Source organism: Rana temporaria, chromosome 1, assembly GCF_905171775.1.
Source record: "Rana temporaria chromosome 1, aRanTem1.1, whole genome shotgun sequence".
Lineage (NCBI taxonomy): Eukaryota > Metazoa > Chordata > Amphibia > Anura > Ranidae > Rana > Rana temporaria.
This window is the reverse complement of record NC_053489.1, coordinates 362,746,100-362,767,976: the sequence shown is the minus strand read 5'-3', so window position 1 is coordinate 362,767,976 and position 21,877 is coordinate 362,746,100. Positions and strand designations below refer to the sequence as shown.

General features: G+C 42.6%; 1 protein-coding gene across 1 annotated transcript in view; it reads left to right on the top strand.

Moving 5' to 3' along the window:
* Positions 1-21,391, top strand: part of POLRMT (RNA polymerase mitochondrial) — a 271,113-nt gene extending 249,722 nt beyond the window's left edge. The window contains exons 20-21 of the mRNA XM_040322078.1: positions 19,927-19,991; positions 20,084-21,391. Of these exons, the coding sequence (XP_040178012.1) occupies positions 19,927-19,991; positions 20,084-20,133 (115 nt within the window). The 3' untranslated portion in view covers positions 20,134-21,391. The remainder of the gene's footprint in view (positions 1-19,926; positions 19,992-20,083) is intronic.
* Positions 21,392-21,877: the final 486 nt, after the last annotated feature.

Below are 21,877 nucleotides of genomic sequence, written 5' to 3'. Positions count from 1 at the left end.
CTCTGGGGTTGCTTGCATCACTCCTACTAATGGTGCTAACATCTGCATTCTGAAATCCTGTTGCCCTCTGCTCCTTGATTCTATTCTATCATTGAAGTCCTCTTCAGATCTGTTGGGTTATGATCCCACCCAATTATTTGCGGACTATGACTGCAGAGGCCACAAGCACACTTCTGCATCACCTTATGCAGATTTTGTAGCTTATTTACTTGTTGGCAGATTCTGAGCCACCAGCTACTGAGACGCCAGTCTTTGACTGGTAAGCCTCCCTGAGGTGTGTTGTAGTCCATTGCAATTACTTCCAGATTAAAAAAGGCTGTTTTGGTTCTCATCGTTCGGATGTGCACTTGCTTCTACCAGTGCCGTTTCCAGTCTTGGGTCTTTTAGAGCCCCTAAGGCTGCAAAGATTTCCCATTGCACTCACTGTTCCAATTCTTTCTCTACAGAGATTGGAAACACCATGGCAAGCTGTTTAAGCCCCCCAAAGAGCTTATAAGCCTTATACCTGCTTGGGGAGGATATAGTACAAAAGTAGTCTACTTCCACTGTGGATGCAGCAGTGTCCCACCTTAGGAAAGCAACTACTATATTTGTGGAGGATCTTGGCTGTGACGTTATTGTGCCAAACCATGGCTGACTGGTCAGAGACCCTTAAGGGATCTTACCACTGCTGCAGTTCATCCTTTGATTACAGAATGCATGGAGAAAATGCTGCAGCTTTAGGCTTCATTTCCATGGACGTTTTTACAGCCAGCGGTAGCGTTTTTGAATGTCTGGCGTTTTTACAGCTCTAACGCTGAAGCTTCAGAACGCACTGGTCCTGTTTTTTTTTTTTTTGCAGCCTAAAAACGGCTCAGCCATCTACAGCTCAAAAACATCATGGTAGGCATGAGGCCATAGACTAAAATGGAGAGCCGTTTTTAAGCTGCAAAAAACGCTCAGAAAAGTGGCTGTAAAAACGTCCATGGAAATGAAGCTCCACCTCTGGTGGAGGTTTCCTGGCTTATTTCTCACATGGGTCTCCTTTTACTGCCAACATCCTTAAATGAATGAATAGGAAAAACATGCAACAAGTGCATTGGGGGTCGCCCCTTAGGACTTTTTAGGCAGAGAAGTAAAGAAAATGGAGTATGTGTATAAAAAAGGCACACAAGTGTCAACTTTTTATTAATTGTAGAAAAATAGTAGATATATTATTAGTTGTATATGAACACAAAATTCACTTTAAAATATGAAAAGTACATCAATGAACCAATCGTATAAAAGGTGTGTGTGTGTATGTACAGTCCCTGACAAAAGTCTTGTCGCTTCTCTATTTTGTAGAAACTTCTGCTATTAACCTGACTTTTAAATAATCAATTGGTGTTAGAAATAGCTCATATGAAAAGCTAAAGCCCTCCCAAATGATGTTTAATGCACTGAAATAAATTAGTTTCACTGAATTTTTTTTTATCATTTAATCAAGACAGGTCAAATTTTGGCAAGACAAAAGTTTTGTCGCCTATCCAGAAATTGAACAACTTTACTGAAAATCCAAAAATATGTCAGCAAATTAAGTAGTGGTGCCGTGAGATCCAAATGTAATATCTTGTATGACATCCATGAGCTTGAAGGACAGCATCCATGCGGTTTGGCAAGGATTCATACAATTTATTGATGAAGTCATCAGGAATAGCAAAGAAAACAGTCTTGCATGCCTCCCAGAGTTCATCAATATTCTTTGGTTTCGTCTTCCATGCTTCCTCTTTCATCCTACACCACATATGCTCAATGATGTTCATGTCTGGTGACTGGGCTGGCCAATCCTGGAGCATCTTGATCTTCTTCGCCTTAAGAAACTTTGATGTGGAGATTGAAGTATGCGATGGAGCACCATCCTGCTGCAAAATGTGGCCTTTTTTATGGTTGGGAATATAAGAGGTATCTAAGATTTCTTGGTATTTTAGACTATTGATGTTGCCTTCCACCCTGCAGATCCCTCGCACACCCCCATACTGGATGTAACCCCAGACCATGATTTTGCCTCCAACAAACTTCACTGTTTTCTGGGTAAATCTTGGCTCCATGCGGGTGCCAGTAGGTCTCCTGCAATATTTGCAGCGACTGTGGTGTAATTCAACAGAAGATTCATCTGAAAAATCCACCTTCTGACACTTTTCCAGAGTCCATTCTTTTAGCAGGCTGTGGCCCTTGGCAAATGCCGCACGGTTTTTCAATTGTCTTTTGTTTAGTGCTGGCTTATGGGCACTGATTCGACCATGGAGGCCATTTCGAGACAGAATCCGACAAACTGTTCTGGTTGACACAGGGACTTCAGGTGACCAAGTCTCGTGGAGCTCTGCTGCAGTGGAAAATGGTCTGGCCTTGGATTTTCGAGCCAACAAACGGTCCTCTGGAGCAGTTGTCTTGCGGGGTCGGCCTGACCTGGCCTTGTCCAAAACATCTCCAGTCTCTTCAAATCTTTTTTTTATCCCCTGAGCTTGACGCTGAGACACATTGAAGGTGTCTGCCACATCAGCAGTGGATCTGGTCTTCAGCCTCTTGATAATCAACACTTTAGTCTCCGGGTGAATCTTAGGCATGTTTGCAGAGGTCTAGTTGCAGTTGAGAAGGTCTAGTGTACTGGTGGTCTTTTTATACACGCCTGAGACCTAATTGATCCATTATTAGTCACAGGTGAAGCTCATATAACAAGGCGACAACACTTATGTCTTGGCAAAAATTTACTCAATGGGCTTTACCAAGCTGTGAATATTAGAATACTTTTTGTCATTTTCGTTTTGCACTGAAACATTATTACAAAAGCTGTTGGGATTAAAATTACCCATTTCTTGTAACAAAATCTTGATTAGAAATAGATGTTAGCTGCACTTCAGGTCAATTTGTACACAAGCGACAAGACTTTTGTCAGGGACTGTATGTGTGTGTGTATATATGTGTTTGTGTGTATGTATATATATGTATGTATAGGTGTGCGTGTATATATATATATATATATATATATATATATATATATATATATATAATTAGTGGGTACGGAAAGTATTCAGACCCCCTTACATTTTTCACTCTTTGTTATATTGCAGCAATTTGCTAAAATCATTTAAGTTCATTTTTGTCCTCATTAATGTACACACAGCACCCCATATTGACAGAAAAACACAGAATTGTTGACATTTTTGCAGATTTATTAAAAAAGAAAAACTGAAATATCACATGGTCCTAAGTATTCAGACCCTTTGCTGTGACACTAAAATATATTTAACTCAGGTGCTGTCCATTTCTTCTGATCATCCATGAAATTGTTCTACACCTTCATTTGAGTCCAGCTGTGTTTGATTATACTGATTGGACTTGATTAGGAAAGCCCCACACCTGTCTATAAGACCTTACAGCTCACAGTGCATGTCAGAGCAAATGAGATTCATGAGGTCAAAGGAACTTCCTGGAGAGCTCAGAGACAGAATTGTGGCAAAGCCCAGATCTGGCCAAGGTTACAAAAAATTTCTGCTACACTTAAGGTTCCTAAGAGCACAGTGGCCTCCATAATCTTAAATGGAAGACATTTTGGACTACCAGAACCCTTCCTAGAGCTGGCTGCACGGCCAAACTGAGCTATCGGGGGAGAAGAGCCATGGTGAGAGAGGTAAAGAAGAACCCAAAGAACTGTGGCTGAGCTCCAGAGATGCAGTCGGGAAATGGGAGAAAGTTGTAGAAAGTCAACCATCACTTCAGCCCCCCACCAGTCGGGGCTTTATGGCAGAGTGGCCCGACGGAATCCTCTCCTCCGTGCAAGACACATGAAAGCCTGCATGGAGTTTGCTAAAAAAAAAACACCTGAAGGACTCTAAGATGGTGAGAAATAAGAGTCTCTGGTCTGAGACCAAGATAGAACTTTTTGGTGTTAATTCTAAGCAGTGTGTGTGGAGAAAACAAGGCACTGCTCATCACCTGTTCAATACAGTCCCAACAGTGAAGCATGGTGGTGGCAGCATCATGCTGTGGGGGTGTTTTTCAGCTGCAGGGACAGGGCCACTGGTTGCAATTAAGAGAAAGATGAATGCGGCCAAGTACAGGGATATCCTGGACGAAAACCTTCTCCAGAGTGCTCAGGACCTCAGACTGGGCCAAAGGTTTACCTTCCAACAAGACAATGACCCTAAGCAGACAGCTAAAGGAGTGGCTTCACAACAACTCAGTGACTGTTCTTGAATGGCCCAGCCAGAGCCCTGACTTAAACCCAATTGAGCATCTCTGGAGAGACCTAAAAATGTCTGTCCACCAACGTTTACCATCCAACCTGACAGAACTGATGAGAATCTGCAAGGAGGAATGGCAGAGGATCCCCAAATCCAGGTGTGAAAAACTTGTTGCGTCTTTCCCAAAAAGACTCATGGCTGTATTGGATCAAAAGGGTGCTTCTACTAAATACTGAGCAAAGAGTCTGAATACTTAGGACCATGTGATATTTCAGTTTTTCTTTAATAAATCTGCAAAAATGTCAACAATTCTGTGTTTTTCTGTCAATATGGGGTGCTGTCCATGAATGAGGAAAAAAATGAACTTAAATGATTTTAGCAAATGGCTGCAATATAATGGAGTGAAAAATTTAAAGGGGGTCTGAATACTTTTCGTATCCACTGTGTGTGTGTGTGTGTGTGTGTGTGTGTGTATATATAAATATATGTATATGTATATGTGTATGTATATATATATATATATATATATATATATATAATATAATCTCTCTATCAACCCAAAGCTCACGATGACCTATTTTAAAGTGAATTTTGTGTTTATATACAATTAATATAGCTACAATTTTTCTCCAATTACAAAGTTGGCACTTGTGTGCTATATATATATATATATATATATATATATATATATATATATATATATATATATATATATATATATATATATATTCCTTTTTCTTTACTTCTCTGCCTAAAAAGTCCTGAGGGGCGACCCCCGATGCACTTGTTGCATGTTTTTCCTATTTATTTCACTCTATTAGGTGGATTCAAATAGACCGCCGCATCTTTGCGGCGGCGTAGCGTATTTACACTACGCGCCGTAAGTTAGCTAGGCAAGTACTGTATTCACAAAGTACCTGCCTGCTAAGTTACGGCGGCGTAGCGTGAATAGGCCGGCGTAAGCGCGCAGAATTCAAATGAGGATGTGGGGGGCGTATTTTATGTTGATTAACTCTGACCCGACTTGATTGACGTTTTTTAAGAACGGCGCGTGCACATATCCCAGTGTGCATTGCGGCAAAGTACGCCGCAAGGACGTATTGTTTCGACGTGGACGTAAATTACGTCCAGCCCTATTCACGGACGACTTAAGCAAACTACGTAAAATTTTAAAATTTCGACGCGGGACGGCCATACTTAACATTACTAGTCTAGCTTTTTGATGGAATAACTTTACGCCTTAAAATGCCTTACGTAAACGGCGTATCTTTACTGCGACGGGCAAGCGTACGTTCGTGAATAGGCGCATCTAGTGATTTACATATTCTACGCCGAACGCAATGGAAGCGCCACCTAGTGGCCAGCCTAAATATTGCACCCTAAGATACGACGGCGCAAGCCGTCGTATCTTAGATAGCTTTAAGTGTATCTCAGTTTGAGAATACACTTAAACTTAGGTCGGCGCAGATTCCGAGTTAGGTCGGCGTATCTACTGATACGCCGGCCTAACTCTTACTGAATCTAGCTATATACCTTCACAGCACAACATTCTGTTGTTGGAACAAGTCAGTCAAGTCCCATGAAAAACCATCATTTGGCACCGAAGACCAGGTTCTCCTAGGCAGCTTGGGAAGCTGAAATAAGAGAAATCTTTTCTTCTGTAAGTTCCTCAAAATGGATGCCAGCCTGTGCAAAAATAGCCCAGGATCAAGGATGTTAGCAGGGTGATGAGGATCCACCGATGCCCAGGACTCCTCCCAACATCCTTGATCCTGGGCTATTTTTGCATCGTTGAACCATCCAGCTGGTAGGTCATCCAATCAAGATTGTGAGACAACGCCATGACAGTGGGGAGAAACCAGAATCCTCAACGTAGCATGAGAGGTAGATCATATCCTATCCTTGGCAGAACTTAATTTTTTTATTTACGGTATTTGAAAAGCTTAGGTTGGATCATGAATACCGAAAAGTCAGCCTTGAAACCAGCTTAAAGTATTTATTTAGGTCTGATCCTAGATACTGTCCAAGCAAGAGTATTCTTGCCACCTGTAAGGACCTGTGCCCTGAAGGATCAGGTGAGTCGGATAAGGGGCACCAGACAACACTCCATTCGGCTCTGTATGAGTCTTCTAGGGAGGATGGTATGCTTCTTAAAGGCGGTGCCCTATGCCCAGTTCCATTCCAATAAGAAGACATCTTGTTGGCTTGGAACAGAAGAGGACAAGCCCTTATTCAATGTGCTTAGCTCCTCGGGCACGCTTAAGCCTAAACTGGTGGTTGTAGGATCAGAACCTGCGAAAGGGAAAATCCTTCCTCCCAGTAACTTGGAGAGTACTGACTACAGATGCCAGTCTCTCAGGCTGGGGACCAACCCTAGACGGGCTCACAGCTCAGGGGAAATGGTCAAGGACAGAACAGATCCTGCCCATCAACGTCCTGGAATTACGGGCATTACGACTGGCCCTACGGTCCTGGGCGATGGAGCTTCAGGACTACCCTATCATGGTTCAGGCCGACAATGCCACTGCAGTGGCCTATATACCACCAAGACGGTACCAGTAGTCGTTCAGGTCTGAAGGAGGTGAACCACATACTAGCCTGGGCAGTCTATGTCATGGGAGTAGAGAACTGGAAGGCAGATTATCTCAGCCATCAGCAAATCTGCCTGGGGGAATGGTCCCTACACACAGGGGTGTTCCAGGAAATTTGCCAACGTTGGGGATGGCCAGAGGTCAACCTACTGGCATCCATGTTTAACAACAAGCTACAGCAGTTTGTGTCCCGAACTAGAGATCCTCTGGCAATCGGAGCAGATACTCTGGTAGTTCAGTGGAGCCAGTACTTCCCTGGTTTATGCTTTCCCTCCGATCCCTCTACTTTCACATTTGTTGCACAGGATTTGGATAGAGGGAGTTCCAGTCATTCTGGTGGTACCAGCCTGGTCCAGATGGCCCTGGTTCCCGGAGATTGTGAGACTGACAATAGACGGGCCATGGACGCTTCTACAGTGCCCCGATCTACTGTCTCAAGGTCCTATATTCCACCCTAATTTACAGTCTCTAAATTTGATGGCATGGCTAATGAAGCCAGGGTGTTAAAGGACCGTGGTGTCTTGGGACCAGTGGTGGATACCCCAGTGAATGCTAGAAAGGCTGTCACTAGGAAGATCTATCATAAGGTCTGGAAGACTTATATTGCTTGGTGTGAAGCCAAAAAAATGGTTTTCCCGGAAATACGCGATTGGGAGAATTCTCTCTTTTCTAGAGTCTGCTGTGGAAATCAAATTGGCTTTGAGTACAATCTGAGGTCAAGTTTTGGCCCGATCCGTATTCTTCCAAAGGCCTATAGCCTCCCATTCACTGGTCTGAACCTTTATGCAGGGGGCAACTCTCTTGCCCCCCCATTAGGTCACCTATGTGTCCTTGGGACTTGGGTACATAGTTAGTCAGGTTGAAAAAAGACACAAGTCCATCAAGTTCAACCATAAGAAATAAAATAATATCATATAATCACATATACCCAATTCTATACCCACAGTTGATCCAGAGGAAGGCAAAAAAACACAGCAAAGCATGATCCAATTTGCTACAGCAGGGGAAAAAATTCATTCCTGATCCCCCATGAGGCAATCGGATGTTCCCCAGATCAACTTTACCTATAAATGTTAGTACACAGTTATATTATGTACATTTAGGAAAGTATCCAGGCCTTTCTTAAAGCACTTTACTGAGCTGGCCAGAACCACCTCTGCAGGGGGTCTATTCCACATTTTCACAGCTCTTACTCTGAAGAAACCTTTCCGTATTTGGAGGTGAAATCTCTTTTCCTCTAGACGTAAAGAGGCCCCCTTGTCCTCCGTGTTGACTGTAAAGTGAATAACTCAACACCAAGTTCACTATATGGACCCCTTATATATTTGTACATGTTGATTATACCTCCCCTTAATCTCCTTATCCCAAGGGTGAATACATTCAGTTCCTCTAATCTTTCCTCATAGTGGAGCTCCTCCATGCCTCTTACCAGTTTGGTTGCCCTTCTCTGCATTTTCTCCAGTTCCCCAATATCCTTCTTGAGAACTGGGGCCCAAAACTGAACTGCATATTCCAGATGAGGTCTTACTAATGATTTGTACAGGGGCAAAATGAGATCTCTCTCTCTGGAGTCCATACCTCTTATTACATGAAGGCCTTTAATCGCTTTGGAAACCGCAGCTTGGCATTGCATGCCATTATTGAGCTTATGATCTACCAAAACCCCCAGATCCTTCTCCACTACGGATCCCTCCAGTTGTGCTCCCCCTAGTATGTATGATGCATGCATATTCTTAGCCCCCAAGTGCATAACTTTACATTTATCTACATTAAACCTCATCTGCCACTTAGTCGCCCAATTAGACAGAGCATTGAGGTCGGCTTGTAAATTGGAGACATCCTGCAAGGACGTTATTCCACTGCATAGCTTGGTGTCATCTGCAAAGACAGAAATGTTACTTTTGATCCCAGACCCAATATCATTTATAAAGATATTAAAAAGTAAGGGTCCCAACAATGAACTTTGGGGTACGCCACTGATAACCTTGGACCATTCAGAGTATGAATCATTAACCACGACTCTCTGAATTCTGTCTTTCAGCCAGTTTTCTATCCATTTACAAACTGATATATCCAATCCTGTAGACTTTACCTTACACATGAGCCGTGTGTGTGTGTGTGTGAAACTGTATTGAACCCTTTTGCAAAATCCAAGTATATCACGTCCACTGCCACGCCTCTGTCCAAGGTTATACTTGCCTCTTCATCACTTGAACTTGGTGCTGTCTGTTTCATGCAGGGAACCGTACTTGATCCTTCACCATGACAGGGTTGTGTTAAGACCTGTTCCATCCTTTTTGCCAAAAGTGGTGTCTGCCTTTCATTTAAATCGGGACATTATTTTGCCTTCTTTTTTCTCTCTGACTCGTTCAGTGGAAGAAAGACTGCTGCATTCTTTGGACGTTGTTCGGGCAGTCAAGGTTAATTTGTCTAGACCTGCAGAGATCCGAGGATCGGACTCCTTTTTTGTTTTACCAAAATGACCCAAGAAGGGGCAGGCAGCTTCCATTGCTAATTGGGTCTGTCAATTGGTCATTCAGGCCTACAGTCTAAAACGTAAAGCTCCTCCCTTTAGGGGGGAGAGCTCATTATACCAGGGGTGTGGGAACATCCTGGTCTTTTCACTATCAGGTATCTGTGGCTCAGATTTGTGGGGCTGCTGCCTGATCTTCAGTGCATACGTTCATAGGATTTTATCGAGTGGATGTTGGAGAAGCCGAGAATTCAGCTTTCGGACGCAATGTACTGCAGGCTGCCGTATACGTTTTGATGGCTATTGTTTGGCAGGGTGTCTCAATGCTATTGCTCTGGGACGTCCCAGAAGGTAATGAATGGTAGCCTGACTCTGTGTCCCATGATGTATTCAAAGAAAGGGGTTTTACAGGCAAGTATGATGGCAAAATCCTATTTTGTTTATGTTCTCTTTAGAAGTCTAATCCTTTCTTTATAAGAGTAGATTGGTTGGTGGGGCAGTGGAAAAAAAATCTATTTTAAAAATAGTTAGATTAACTGTTTACTTATTGTGTTCTCTTTCTTCAGTGATTGGATGTTAACCACTTCAGCCCCCGGCCATTTTGCTGGTCAATGACCGGGCCACTTTTTGAGATTCGGCACTGCGTTGCTTTAACTGAAAATTGCGCGGTCGTGCGATGTGGCTCCCAAACAAAATTGGCGTCCTTTTTTCCCCACAAATAGAGCTTTCTTTTGGTGGTATTTGATCACATCTGTGGTTTAAATTTTTTGCGCTATAAACAAAAATAGAGTGCCAATTTTGGAAAAAAATGAATATTCTTTACTTTTTGCTGTAATAAATATGCCCCAAAAATATATATAAAAACATTTATTTTCCTCAGTTTAGGCCGATACGTATTCTTCTACCTATTTTTCGTTAAAAAAATCGCAATAAGCGTTTGGTTTGCGCAAAAGTTATAGCGTCTACAAAATAGGGGATAGTTTTATGGCATGTTTATTAATATTTTTTTTTTTTTTTACTAGTAATGGCGATCAGCAAATTTTATTGGTACTGCGACCTTATGGCGGACACTTTTGACACATTTTTGGGACCATTGGCATTTTTATAGCGATCAGTGCTATAAAAATGCATTGATTACTGTAAAAATGCCACTGGTAGGGAAGGGGTTAACACTAGGGGGCGAGGAAGGGGTTAATTATGTTCTAACTGAAGGGGGAGTGGGACTGATTAGGGGAAATTACAGATCGCTGTTCATACGTTGTATGAACAGACAAACAGTAATTTCTCCCCCTGACAGGACCGGGAGCTGTGTGTTTACACACACAGCTCTCGGTTCTCGCTCTGTAACGAGCGATCGCGGGTGCCCAGCGGTGATCGCGCCCACCAGGCACGCGTGTCGGCACCAGGGGCCCCTAATGGCTGGAATGAGAAATTACGTATAACTACGTTAGCGGACCTACAGCTGTTGCAGAACTACAAGTCCCATGAGGCAAGCATGACACCCAGAGGCATGATGGGACTTGTAGTTCTGCAACAGCTGGAGGTCCGCTAATTGCATATCCCTGGCGTAGTGTTTTACCAATTGTTTTCTTGGTGACTATGGTCCCAGCTGTCTTGAGATCATTGACAAGATTTTCCCGTGTAGTTCTGGGCTGATTCTTCACCGCTGTCGTGGTCATTGAAACTCCACAAGGTGAGATCTTGCATGGAGCCACAGAACGAGGGAGATTGACAGTTATTTTGTGTTTCTTCCATTTGCAAATAATCACACCAACTGTTGTCTACCTTTCACGAAATTGCTTGGTGATGGTCTTGTAGCCCATTCCAGCCTTGTGTAGGTATACAATCTTGTCCCTGACATCCTGGTCTTGGACATGGTGGAGAGATTGGAATCTGATTGATTTGCTTCTGTGGACAGGTGTATTTTATACAGGTAACAAGCTGAGATTAGGAGCACTCCCTTTTAAGAGTGCTCCTAATCTCAGCTCATTACCTGTATAGAAGACACCCAGGAGCCAGAAAACTTGCTGACTGATGGGGTATAAAATACTTTTTTTGATCATACATCACGGGACACAGAGCCTTAATGGGTTATGTAGTCACCACAGGTGATTGGACACTGCAAACCCAATTAAAATTGAGTTCCTCCCCTATATAACTCCTCCCAAATGGAGAGTACCTCAGTTGTTTTTTTTTGCCAGTGTTTAAGGTGGTTGGTCACGTTCAACATATAGAATAGATAACACATATACGTGGATACTGCACACCCCAATTTGTAGTATTTAATGGAAGATCCCTCAGGGTTTTTTTTAGCAGCGAGATAAGTATTGAAAAGCAAGAGATGTTGCATAAAAATTGGTATTTATTTATTGGTTAAATTATATCAAAAATATTTTCCATAATTACATAGAAGTCGTAAAAAACTGTTCTGGCCCCAACATTGACAACATACTCATTAAAAATATTTGATAACTACACATAACTCATGTTCTTCATGAGCTTCACATAATCCCTACGCGTTTCGACCTTTTTTGGTCTTCTTCAGGGGATAATTTACACTTTTCAATGAGGAAGCCATGTCCTGTGGCCAGATGAATCACTGTTTCTTTAAAAGCACACCAAGCCTCAATGGTCCTGGATTGTCCACACGCTGCTCACCTGCCCTCCATGGACGAGTCCCCACCTTCACATCACTTACAAGAAGTCACCCCTTTGTTGGATTGGGGAATGAACCGAGGTAGATGGAAGGCCATCCATTGTTTTCTTAGAACATTTGAATTATCAGCAAAGCCAACATAGGGCGGTGTGTGTGTGTGTTATATTGAAACAATGGAAGAAAGTTCATAAACTTCTGTGTCTGTGAAACATATAGCAATATTTGTAAGACTAGCAAAGTTTTAACAGCCATCCAGGGATCACTCAGTCACGTTCAACATGTGCTAAGAAGAAAGTGCTCTTTTGATGGTCTGTCTGCGGAGGCCTAGGAGCTATAACCAGATCCATACCTCAGACCAATATTAAAAGCCTAAGATGGGGTGGTACCCGGGCTTCGTGTAATGAAGAAACAAGGTTTGCCTGTAATGTCTCTCTGCGGAGGTCTGGGATCCAGACTTTGGTGTACTAATACAACTGTGGCACAAAAAGTTTCTGGCAAAGTCTTCTACAGGTTCAGGTATGACGTTTCTCTAATGGAACCCTTGATAAACCTGAAGGTTGGCACAACTTGCCCGCCGTGATGGGTGAAAGCTGGAACTACTTTTAGTAGCTTTTCCTGCGACGTGGATAAGGTAAGAAGAGGATCATTTAAATGTTATATTTATCTTCTGTGAGTAGGATGTCTTTCCTGGTTTTCGCCACTGGAGGGAGTAAGTGCATACTTGGTGTATTCTTACATAGCCATCCAGGAACAAGCTCAGTGAAGTCGGTCAAATTAAACCACTCACCTCCTTCCGCTGCAGGCTCTGCCACAAAAACCCATACAGGGGTCCCCAATGATGCCCCCAGTAATCTCTCCCTCTTTCCTCGTTCTCCCGGCGTGCGCACACCGGGAGTGCGCTTTTAGCTGTCGTAGTGAGACATGGCTAGGGGAGGGCCGTGGTTGCTAGTGCCCGTGCACAAACGCGGAACACCTGTGTGCAGGCGCCAAGAGGCTGGATTAAAAGCCCCGCACGCCAGAAGCCTTCTGTAAAACGGTATGGACACAGAGCTGTGGGCTGTAAGCATCCCTGTGGATTGAACCGGGCAAACCTAACTCCTACTTTGCATCAGGTTGTGCAATGAGCTGATATGTGTATTGTAATGCTATAGCACAACAGTGATTGCAATTATTTTGTGAATAGTACTTTTGCATTTCAGTAAGGACTATGTCCCCGAGAAGAGGAACAAGGGCTAGTAAGAGAGGCACCAGAAAATTCTGAGCTTGCCTGCAGTTTACTATCCCCCTCTGTCAGTCTGGTAGCAGCCTCACAGGATGATCATGTGCCCCTGTCTGGTTTTGCAGCTTCTCTTATGGCAGCTCCTGTATACGTCACTGAGGACGCTTTAAAAGTTTCTTTGGATTGCTTAGAAGGAAGGATTGCTACTATTATCGCAACCTCCTTGAAAGATAGCAGAAAACAGGGTAGATCCCCTTCATCTGTTTTGGCTCTCTCATCAGATGAGCCTTCTGAGGGTGAAAAATCCCTCTCTGGAAATGAGGATCGTGTGCAGTTTGAGGACTCCTGCTACCTCTCAGTCGCTAAAAATGCAGGTGCAATATTATACAGATATGGTGCATGCCACTTACAAATTTCCTCCTGTTGAAGCTTCTGTGTCCTCTGTTTCCTCTTTGGGATCTCGGAAATCCCCACAGGCTGCATGCTCCTTTCCAATTCATCTCTTGCTGGATAAACTGATGTATGACGACTGGGTTCACCCAGATAAACTGTTTTCTCCTCCTAAGCAGTTTTCCCTCCTTTATCCTATGGAGGAAGGTTTCACTAAGAAATGGGGGGTACCTGCTATAGATGCAGCTATTTCTTGACCTGTCCTATAGACAATGTGCAGGGTTTCAAGGATCCAACTGATAAAAAGCTGGAGTCCCTGTTAAAAACCTCCTCTTCAATGGCTGGGGCTGTAGTACAACCTGCAGTTGCAGCCATTGGTGTATGTCAGTTTCTTCTGAAACAGGTCAAGAGTTGCCAAAGATCCAGAAACAAGAAGGCCTTTACTGTTGGCCTTGGAACACCTGTTGTCCCAAGGGGTAATCATGGCATTGGCCTCAGGGATCAGGATTCTATTCAAACCTTTTCACGGTTCCAAAACCAAACGGGGATGTCAGACCTATCCTAGATCTGAAAACCCTGAATACGTTTCTGAACATTCGCTCCTTTCGCATGGAGTCTGTCCGTTCAGTTGTCTCCGCCTTCCAGGGAGGAGAATTCCTGGCATCAATAGACATCAGAGATGCATATCTACATGTGCCAATATTCCCCGCTCACCAAAGATTTCTAAGGTTTGCGGTGTATCAGCGCCACTTTCAGTTTGTGGCCCTTCCTTTCGTGCTGGCTACAGCACCTCGAGTGTTCACAAAAATACTGGCCCCGGCCCTAGCAAGGCTAAGGGCATGAGGCATAGCAGTAACAACCTATCTGGACGATCTGTTCATCATAGATCAGTCCGCCGCACGCTTTTGCAAAGGACAGTGGAATATTTAGAGTACCTAGGCTGGGTTCTCAATCTGGAAAAATCCTCCTTGCAGCCTCAAAAAAGGCTGGAGTATTTGGGCATGATTATAGACACGTCCCAAAGTAAGGTATTACTTTCCAAGCCAAAGGCAAAAGCCATAGGAGACTTGGTTCGAGTGATAAAGGCAAAAAGGCCTTCCATCCATCTATGCATGAGATTAGGGCCGAAACAACTGATCGATTAATCGACAACTAATCGATTATGAAATTAGTCGATTTCAATTTTCATAATCGATTAACCACTTCCAGACCTGCGCACGACTATGTACGTCCATTTTTTAAAGATTGATATCTCGGTAACGGCAGCAGCTGCTGCCACAACCGAGGTATCAATCTTTAGTGTGCGCGGTCTGGTAAACGATAACGGCGGTCTCCGCGGCGCATTCACCGCGAGATCGCCGTTATCTGTGGCGGGAGAGTGCCCCCCCTCCCGCCGCTCTCCCACGCCCTCCGCCCCTTACCGGAGCCGTCGGTAGCGGCGGAGGCGATCGGGAACGTTCGGCAGCTGAGCGGGGACGAGACTGAAGGAAAAATCTCCTTCGCCCGTCCCCATAGCTCTGCTGGGCGGAAGTGATGTCAAAACGTCAGTCCCGCCCAGCGTCTTAAAGAGACAATTTTTTTTTTTTGTCATTTGAAAAAATGACATTTCCAAATTTTTTTTTTCTTTTGCATTTAAGCCCAAATATGAGATCTGAGGTCTTTTTGACCCCAGATCTCATATTTAAGAGGACCTGTCTTGCTTTTTTCTATTACAAGTGATCAATTTTTTTTTTTCAGTGTAAAAAGTAATAAAATAAATAAAAATAAATAAGAAAACAAAAAAAAAAATTTTTTAAAGCGCCCCGTTTCGACGAGCTCGCGCGCAGAAGCGAATGCATACGCGAGTAGCGCCCGCATATGAAAACGGTGTTCAAATCACACAAGTGAGGTATCGCCGCGATCGTTAGAGCGAGAGCAATAATTCTAGCCCTAGACCTACTCTGTAGCTCAAAAAATGCAACCTCTAGAATTTTTTAAACATCGCCTATCGAGATTTTTAAGGGTAAAAGTTTGACGCCATGCCACGAGCGGGCGCAATTTTTAAGCGTGACATGTTGGGTATCATTTTACTCGGCGTAACATTATCTTTCACAATATATAAAAAAATTGGGCCAAATTTATTGTTGTCTTATTTTTTAATTAAAAAAAGTGAATTTTTTCCAAAAAAAGTGCGCTTGTAAGACCGCTGCGCAAATACGGTGTGACAAAAAGTATTGCAATGACCACTATTTTATTCTCTAGGGTGTTAGAAAAAATATATATAATGTTTGGGGGTTTTAAGTAATTTTCTAGCAGAAAAAACTGTTTGTCTTGCAAACACCAAATCTGAAAAACACCTAAGGTCTGGAAGTGGTTAATCGGGCAGTAAGAAAATGGGGTTAAAAAAAAAAAAATTAGCCCTTTGTAGTACAAAAAAGTAAATTGCTACTGTAAATATCACTTTCACTGTCCCACAGTAAAGCAAATTAACCCCTTACAGTAGCGATTATTTTCTCTTTTTGTACTTATTTTTGTTTTTTTTAACCCCATTACGTTACTAAACATCTCAGGCCTGGGTTCACACCTCTGTTTTTTGTTGCTTTTTGCAGAAACACACTACAGTTCATTTACATGTTTTCTTATGGGACACGTTCACATCCATGATTTTTTTTTCAGCTGCTGCGTATTTGGAAAGGGCAAGGAGTTTTTAACGCAAAACAGTGCTATTTTGTTTCAATATACTTCAATTGAGAAGCCGCAGAAAAGCATGTAATGTGTTTTTGTGGCAATTTGTGTTTTGTAATCTGCCCAACAACAAATTGGCCCAAAAAAAATTAAAAATGCAAATTCTTTTTTTTTCTTTTTTTTTTAAGGCTATTATCCGATTAGTCGAAACAATAATCGGCCAACTAATCGATTATGAAAATAATCGTTAGTTGCAGCCCTACATGAGATTATTGGGAAAGATGGTAGCCTCAATCGAGGCTGTCCCTTATGCCCGGTTTCACTTAAGGCCGTTACAGGGCAGAATTCTGTCAGCTTGGAACAAAGATGTTCAGGCCCTGGATCTTCCTATGATCTTATCTCCAAAGGTTTGCCAGAGCCTCAATTGGTGGTTGCTCCCCCAAAATCTGTCAGAAGGAAAATCCTTCACTCCGGTTACCTGGAAAGTGGTAGCCACAGACGTCAGCCTTCTTGGCTGGGGAGGGGGGGGTCAGTTCTAGAAGAAGCATCTGCCCAGGGGAAGTGGTCCGGAGACGAAAGGCTCCTACGCATCAACATTCTGGAGATTCAGGCAATTCATCTGGCCCTCAAAGTTTGGTCTTACAGAGACTGCAGGGTTGGCCTGTTCGGATTCAGTCTGACAATGCTACAGCCGTAGCCTATATCAATCACCAAGGAGGCACAGAAGTCTAGATGCCCAAAAAGAGGTGAATCACATCCTGGCCTGGGCAGAAAGGCATATTCCTCGCCTATCTGCGGTCTTCATTCCAGGGGTAGAAAATTGCCAGGTGGATTTTTTAAGCCGCCAGCAACTGAGTCCAGGAGAATGGTCTCTACACACCGACATGTTTCAAATCATATGTCGGAAATGGGGTACCCCAGATGTGGACCTGTTGGGTTCCAGGTTCAAAGCAAAGCTGGACAGCTTTGTGTCAAGAACAAGAGATCCCTGTGTCCAAGGGTCAGATGCCTTGACAATCTCATGGGATCATTCTCTGATTTATTTGTTCCCTCCAGTTCCGCTTCTCCCACGATTCCTTCAGAGTCAAGAGGGAAGGAAAGTCTGTGATTTTGGTCATCCCGGGTTGGCCCATGAGACCCTGGAACGCAGGAATCGTAAGGATGGCAGTAGGAAGACATTGGGTTCTCCTACTACGCTCAGACCTACTGTCGCAGGGTCCAATATTCCATCCTGCCTTATAAAGTCTAAATTTGACGGTTTGGCTTTTGAGACCCACATTCTGAGGAACCGTGGGCTCTCAGGGCCAGTCCTATCCACTGTGGTTAATGCTAGGAAGCCGGCCTCCAGGCTCATCTACTACAGAATCTGGAAGGCATATTTGTTTCTGGTGTGAACCCAGAAAGTGGCATCCTAGGAAGTATGCCATTAATAGGATTCTTGCCTTTTCTTCAGTTGGGCTTGAATATGAAGTTGGCTTTGAGCACTATCAAGGGTCAGATCTCGGCCTTGTCGGTGTTCTTCCAAAAACATTCCCTAGTCGGGGCCTTTGTTCAGGAAGCACTGCGTCTAAATCCGCCGATTAAGTCTCCCGTGTGCCCATGGAATTTGGTATTTGGTTATACAGAAACTACCTTTTGAACCTTTACACCAGGTTTCTCCAAGTCTTTTGACAAAGAAACTGTTTTTTCTTGTAGCCATATCCTTAGCAAGGAGGGTATTGGAAGTGGCGATTCTTTTGTGTAAAGCACCGTATATGATTATTCATGATAACAGGGTGGTGCTGTGTCTTCACTCAACTTTCTTACCTTAGGATTCCATCTGAATCAATATATAGTCCTACCGTCTTTTCTTCCAGATCCGCAGGCTGCGGTGGAAGAGAGTCTACACTCTCTAGATGTTATAAGAGTGGTAAAGCTTTATCTGCAAACTACGGCAGCATCAAAATCCATTATTCGAAGTTGGATTCAACAAGTCATTATTCAGGCCTATGGTTTAGGAAAGAAGATCCCTCGTTTTCAGGTGAAAGCGCACTCGACTAAAGCAGTTGGTGCTTCATGAACCGTGCATCACCAGGCCTCCATGGCTCAGATCTGTAAGGCTGCTATTTGGTCTTCCGTCCATACATTTACTAAATTCTACCAGGTAGATGTGAGAGGGTACGAGACGAGGGTGCCGCCTTCGGGGGTAGTGTGCTGCAGGCAGCAGTATAGATCCTCTCACCCGATGGCGGTCTTATTCTGATCTGTGTCTCCCTCCCCTCAATTTTAGAATTGCTATGGGACATCCCATTAAGTAATTAAGGCTCTGTGTCCCGTGATGTATAATCAAGAAAATTGGATTTTTAAATACAGCTTACCTGTAAAACCCTTTTCTTGGGAATACATCACGGGACACAGAGCTCCCACCCCTCTTCGGAGTTAAACGTGGAACACTTATTGTTTTGCTACAAAACTGAGGTACTCTCCATTTGGGAGGGGTTATATAGGGGAGGAACTCAATTGTAATTGGGTTTGCCAGTGTCCAATCACCTGTGGTGACTACATAACCCATTAAGTAATTAAGGTTCTGTGATGTATTCCCAAGAAAAGGATTTTTACAGGTAAGCTGTATTAAAAAAAAAATCCTATTTTTTCACTCATTAAAATGAAAATCAATTTATAACTTTGTAATGCTTTTTTTTCCTGGATGATTTTGTTCTGTCTCTCACTGTTAAAATAAACCTACCATTAAAAGTATAGACTGATCATTTCTGTGTCCGTGGGCAAACGTACAAAATCAGCAGGGGATCAAATACTCTTTTCCCTCACTGTACATAGCCATGATCGCTCCAGCTGAATAGGCAGTAACGTGTTCTTTTTGTTTGCCAGTTCAGTTGTATGTGAACAGATAGTACTGTCAGAAGAAGGTGAGTGGGGACAGCATAGTAAGGGACCCAGCACTCAGAAAATGTCAGATACTTCTAAAATGGTTATAAGCTGTTGTTTTGAAGAACAGAATGACAAAAATGTCAATGCACACATAAATTACTACTACAAGAGGATGTGTCTGGTGACGGGGTCACTTTTATCTTCTTTAAAGCGGAGTTCCGGCCACAATTTCACTTTTTAAATATAAATACCCCTGTAATACACAAGCTTAATGTATTCTAGTAAAGTTGGACTGTAAACTAAGGTCCGTTTTGTTAGGTTGTTACAGCATTTTAGACACTTTATAAAATAGAAATTGACTGGGGACATCTTAAGTGTGGGCATCATGAAGCCAGACTGTATGACTTCCTGGATTTCAGCCTTGAAGATCTCGCACATGCTCAGTGCTGCACAAGTGCACAAGCAGTGTCAGATCAGGTTTCAGCACCTGTGCTGTCCAAGTCACATGATTCTTTGAGACTGGGGAGTGTACAGACTCCTGGAAAGTTACACCCACTACATTCCCAAGAGTCTGTGCGGTGTAGGTTAGGAAGCATTAAGCACCTAGGTGCAGGAAGTGGGAAGATTAACTATTCTGCCTAGCAACAACACTTTGAAGGCATAAAAAAAAAGAAAAATTCGTAAAGGACTAATGACATTTTTTTTAAAACTACTGATGTAATGTTATATTTATGGGTGGAACTCCACTTTAAACATCATATTTGCCCCCTCACATTACAATAATAATAAAAAAATAGGATCAGCATTCAAACTGCATTTACATGGTTACCCTAGCAACAGCTTTCTGACTGTGTTGTGCCATTCAGTTCACAGTGCATGTCCCCAGACAATCTGAAGATGAAGGCTCACTTCAGCTCTTTACCACTGACAGGTAAGGCATAAGCAGCACTTTATTCTCTGTGTCCTGTGTTGACTAAAAATGGTATTGTTTTGTATTCATTATCCCCTTTTCTCCCATTGTAGGTACATTTGAGCTGCAGAATGTAAAAGACTCTACATATTTCTTCAGTTAACCTCACTGCTGGATATACAGGTCTTGCCGTATAATGCACTGCAGTTCATTCTCCACCAGTTCTGATTGGATGTTACTTGTTATTTCATAGCAATGAATTTATGTCTATCCTTCCTGTGGAAGCTGCATAGGTATTTAATAGATTTCCCTTTGAGAAGGAACCTCTTGCATTTTTGTAGAGGTGCCAGTGTATAAATGAAACTTTTTTTTTTTTTTTTTAAACAATAACACTTCAGGCCTCATTTACACAGCTGTACAAAACTGCAGTTACAACCATTTTTTATTTACAGATCTAAACGCAGCTCCATTGTTTTCAATGGAGACATTCACATGGGTGCGTAAATGTGCACATACATATTAAGAAAAAGAACAAAAAAAAAAAAATCTATTTACTGATCATTTTGTTACTTGCCTTAATGATCAGTTAAATGTTTACAGCTGTGTTATGTCCAAGTAAATGAGGCCTCAGGGTCAGTTCACACTGCAGCAATGCCAGACATTGCATGTGATTCGCTATGCAGATCACATGCGATGTCTGTGCAATGCAAATTTCAGCCATACAAACTGGCAACATTTTTTTGCATTCAGACCAAACTCATGCAGGACCGTTTTTTTTTTTTTTTGTTCGCACCAGTATCAGATCACATGGGTGTTTACACGCATGCAATCCGATTCCTGTTCGCACTGCGATCAGATCTGGGGGGTGTCATTAACTTTGTATGACACCTGCAGCGGTTCGCATAGGGCAGTGTGATGCGGGAATCCACAGTGGATTAGCAGGGTTTCCCCCCTTCACACCAGTGTGAACCGAGCCTAAATCAGTGCAAGGCAGGAAGCCTAAATAATGGGGGGGGGGGGGGTATATTGTTGTGCCCTACTGCTGTGTTTACAATCAGAAATGTAGATTTCCATTCACCAATGGCTTTAAAGGCACAAATTGGATGAATTTACTGCACTCACATTTTAAGGAGTTTTGGATTACACAACTAAGAGCAGCCTGTGGTAATTAAAGGATTCCTGACAAAAAAAAAAGTGTTTTTTAAAAGCTAAACTCCAGGATTTTAAATATACTCCAGAATAGTAAAAATACCTGAATGATTCTTAGCCAATAAGGTCTTTCTCTGCCTCTCATAAACAGTGTTAATTTAGTTGACTAAAATACAACAAATGGCATTTTAGCCAAAAGAATAAAACTAAATTGATATTTGACTTCAAAATGAACACTGGTCTGTAGTGCATGTTCATACCTCAATACCATATTCGATTTTTCACTCCAGCAGTATATCATGAGCTTGGACATTGTAGAGAAATGTTAGCTTATGCATTGCAATTTAATTACACCCATTAGATTTCTAAAATTAGTTTTAGTTGACTAAAATGTACTGGATATTTTGGTTGCCTAAAATATACTGGAGATTTAGTCAACTAAAACAATTTCAGAACACTAAATTGGGACTAAAACTAAAATGCCATTTTAGTCCTAAGACTAAAATGAAATTTGCTGCCAAAATTAAGACTGCTGCTCACATGAGAGTACAGTAGAGGAATGACTTGAATCGGTACTATCTCATTAGTCTAAGTTTTTTTCTAACTGTATGGGGTCACCCTCAAGCTGGAGCAGTGTGCCAGGGGTTTGTAAATCACAAAAGGTGGCTTAACAGAATTCTAAATACTTTGGTGGGGGAAAAAAGTAAGGTTTAATAGTTAATTTTACAGTGGAGTGAAATCCTCTTTTTACTCAAAAT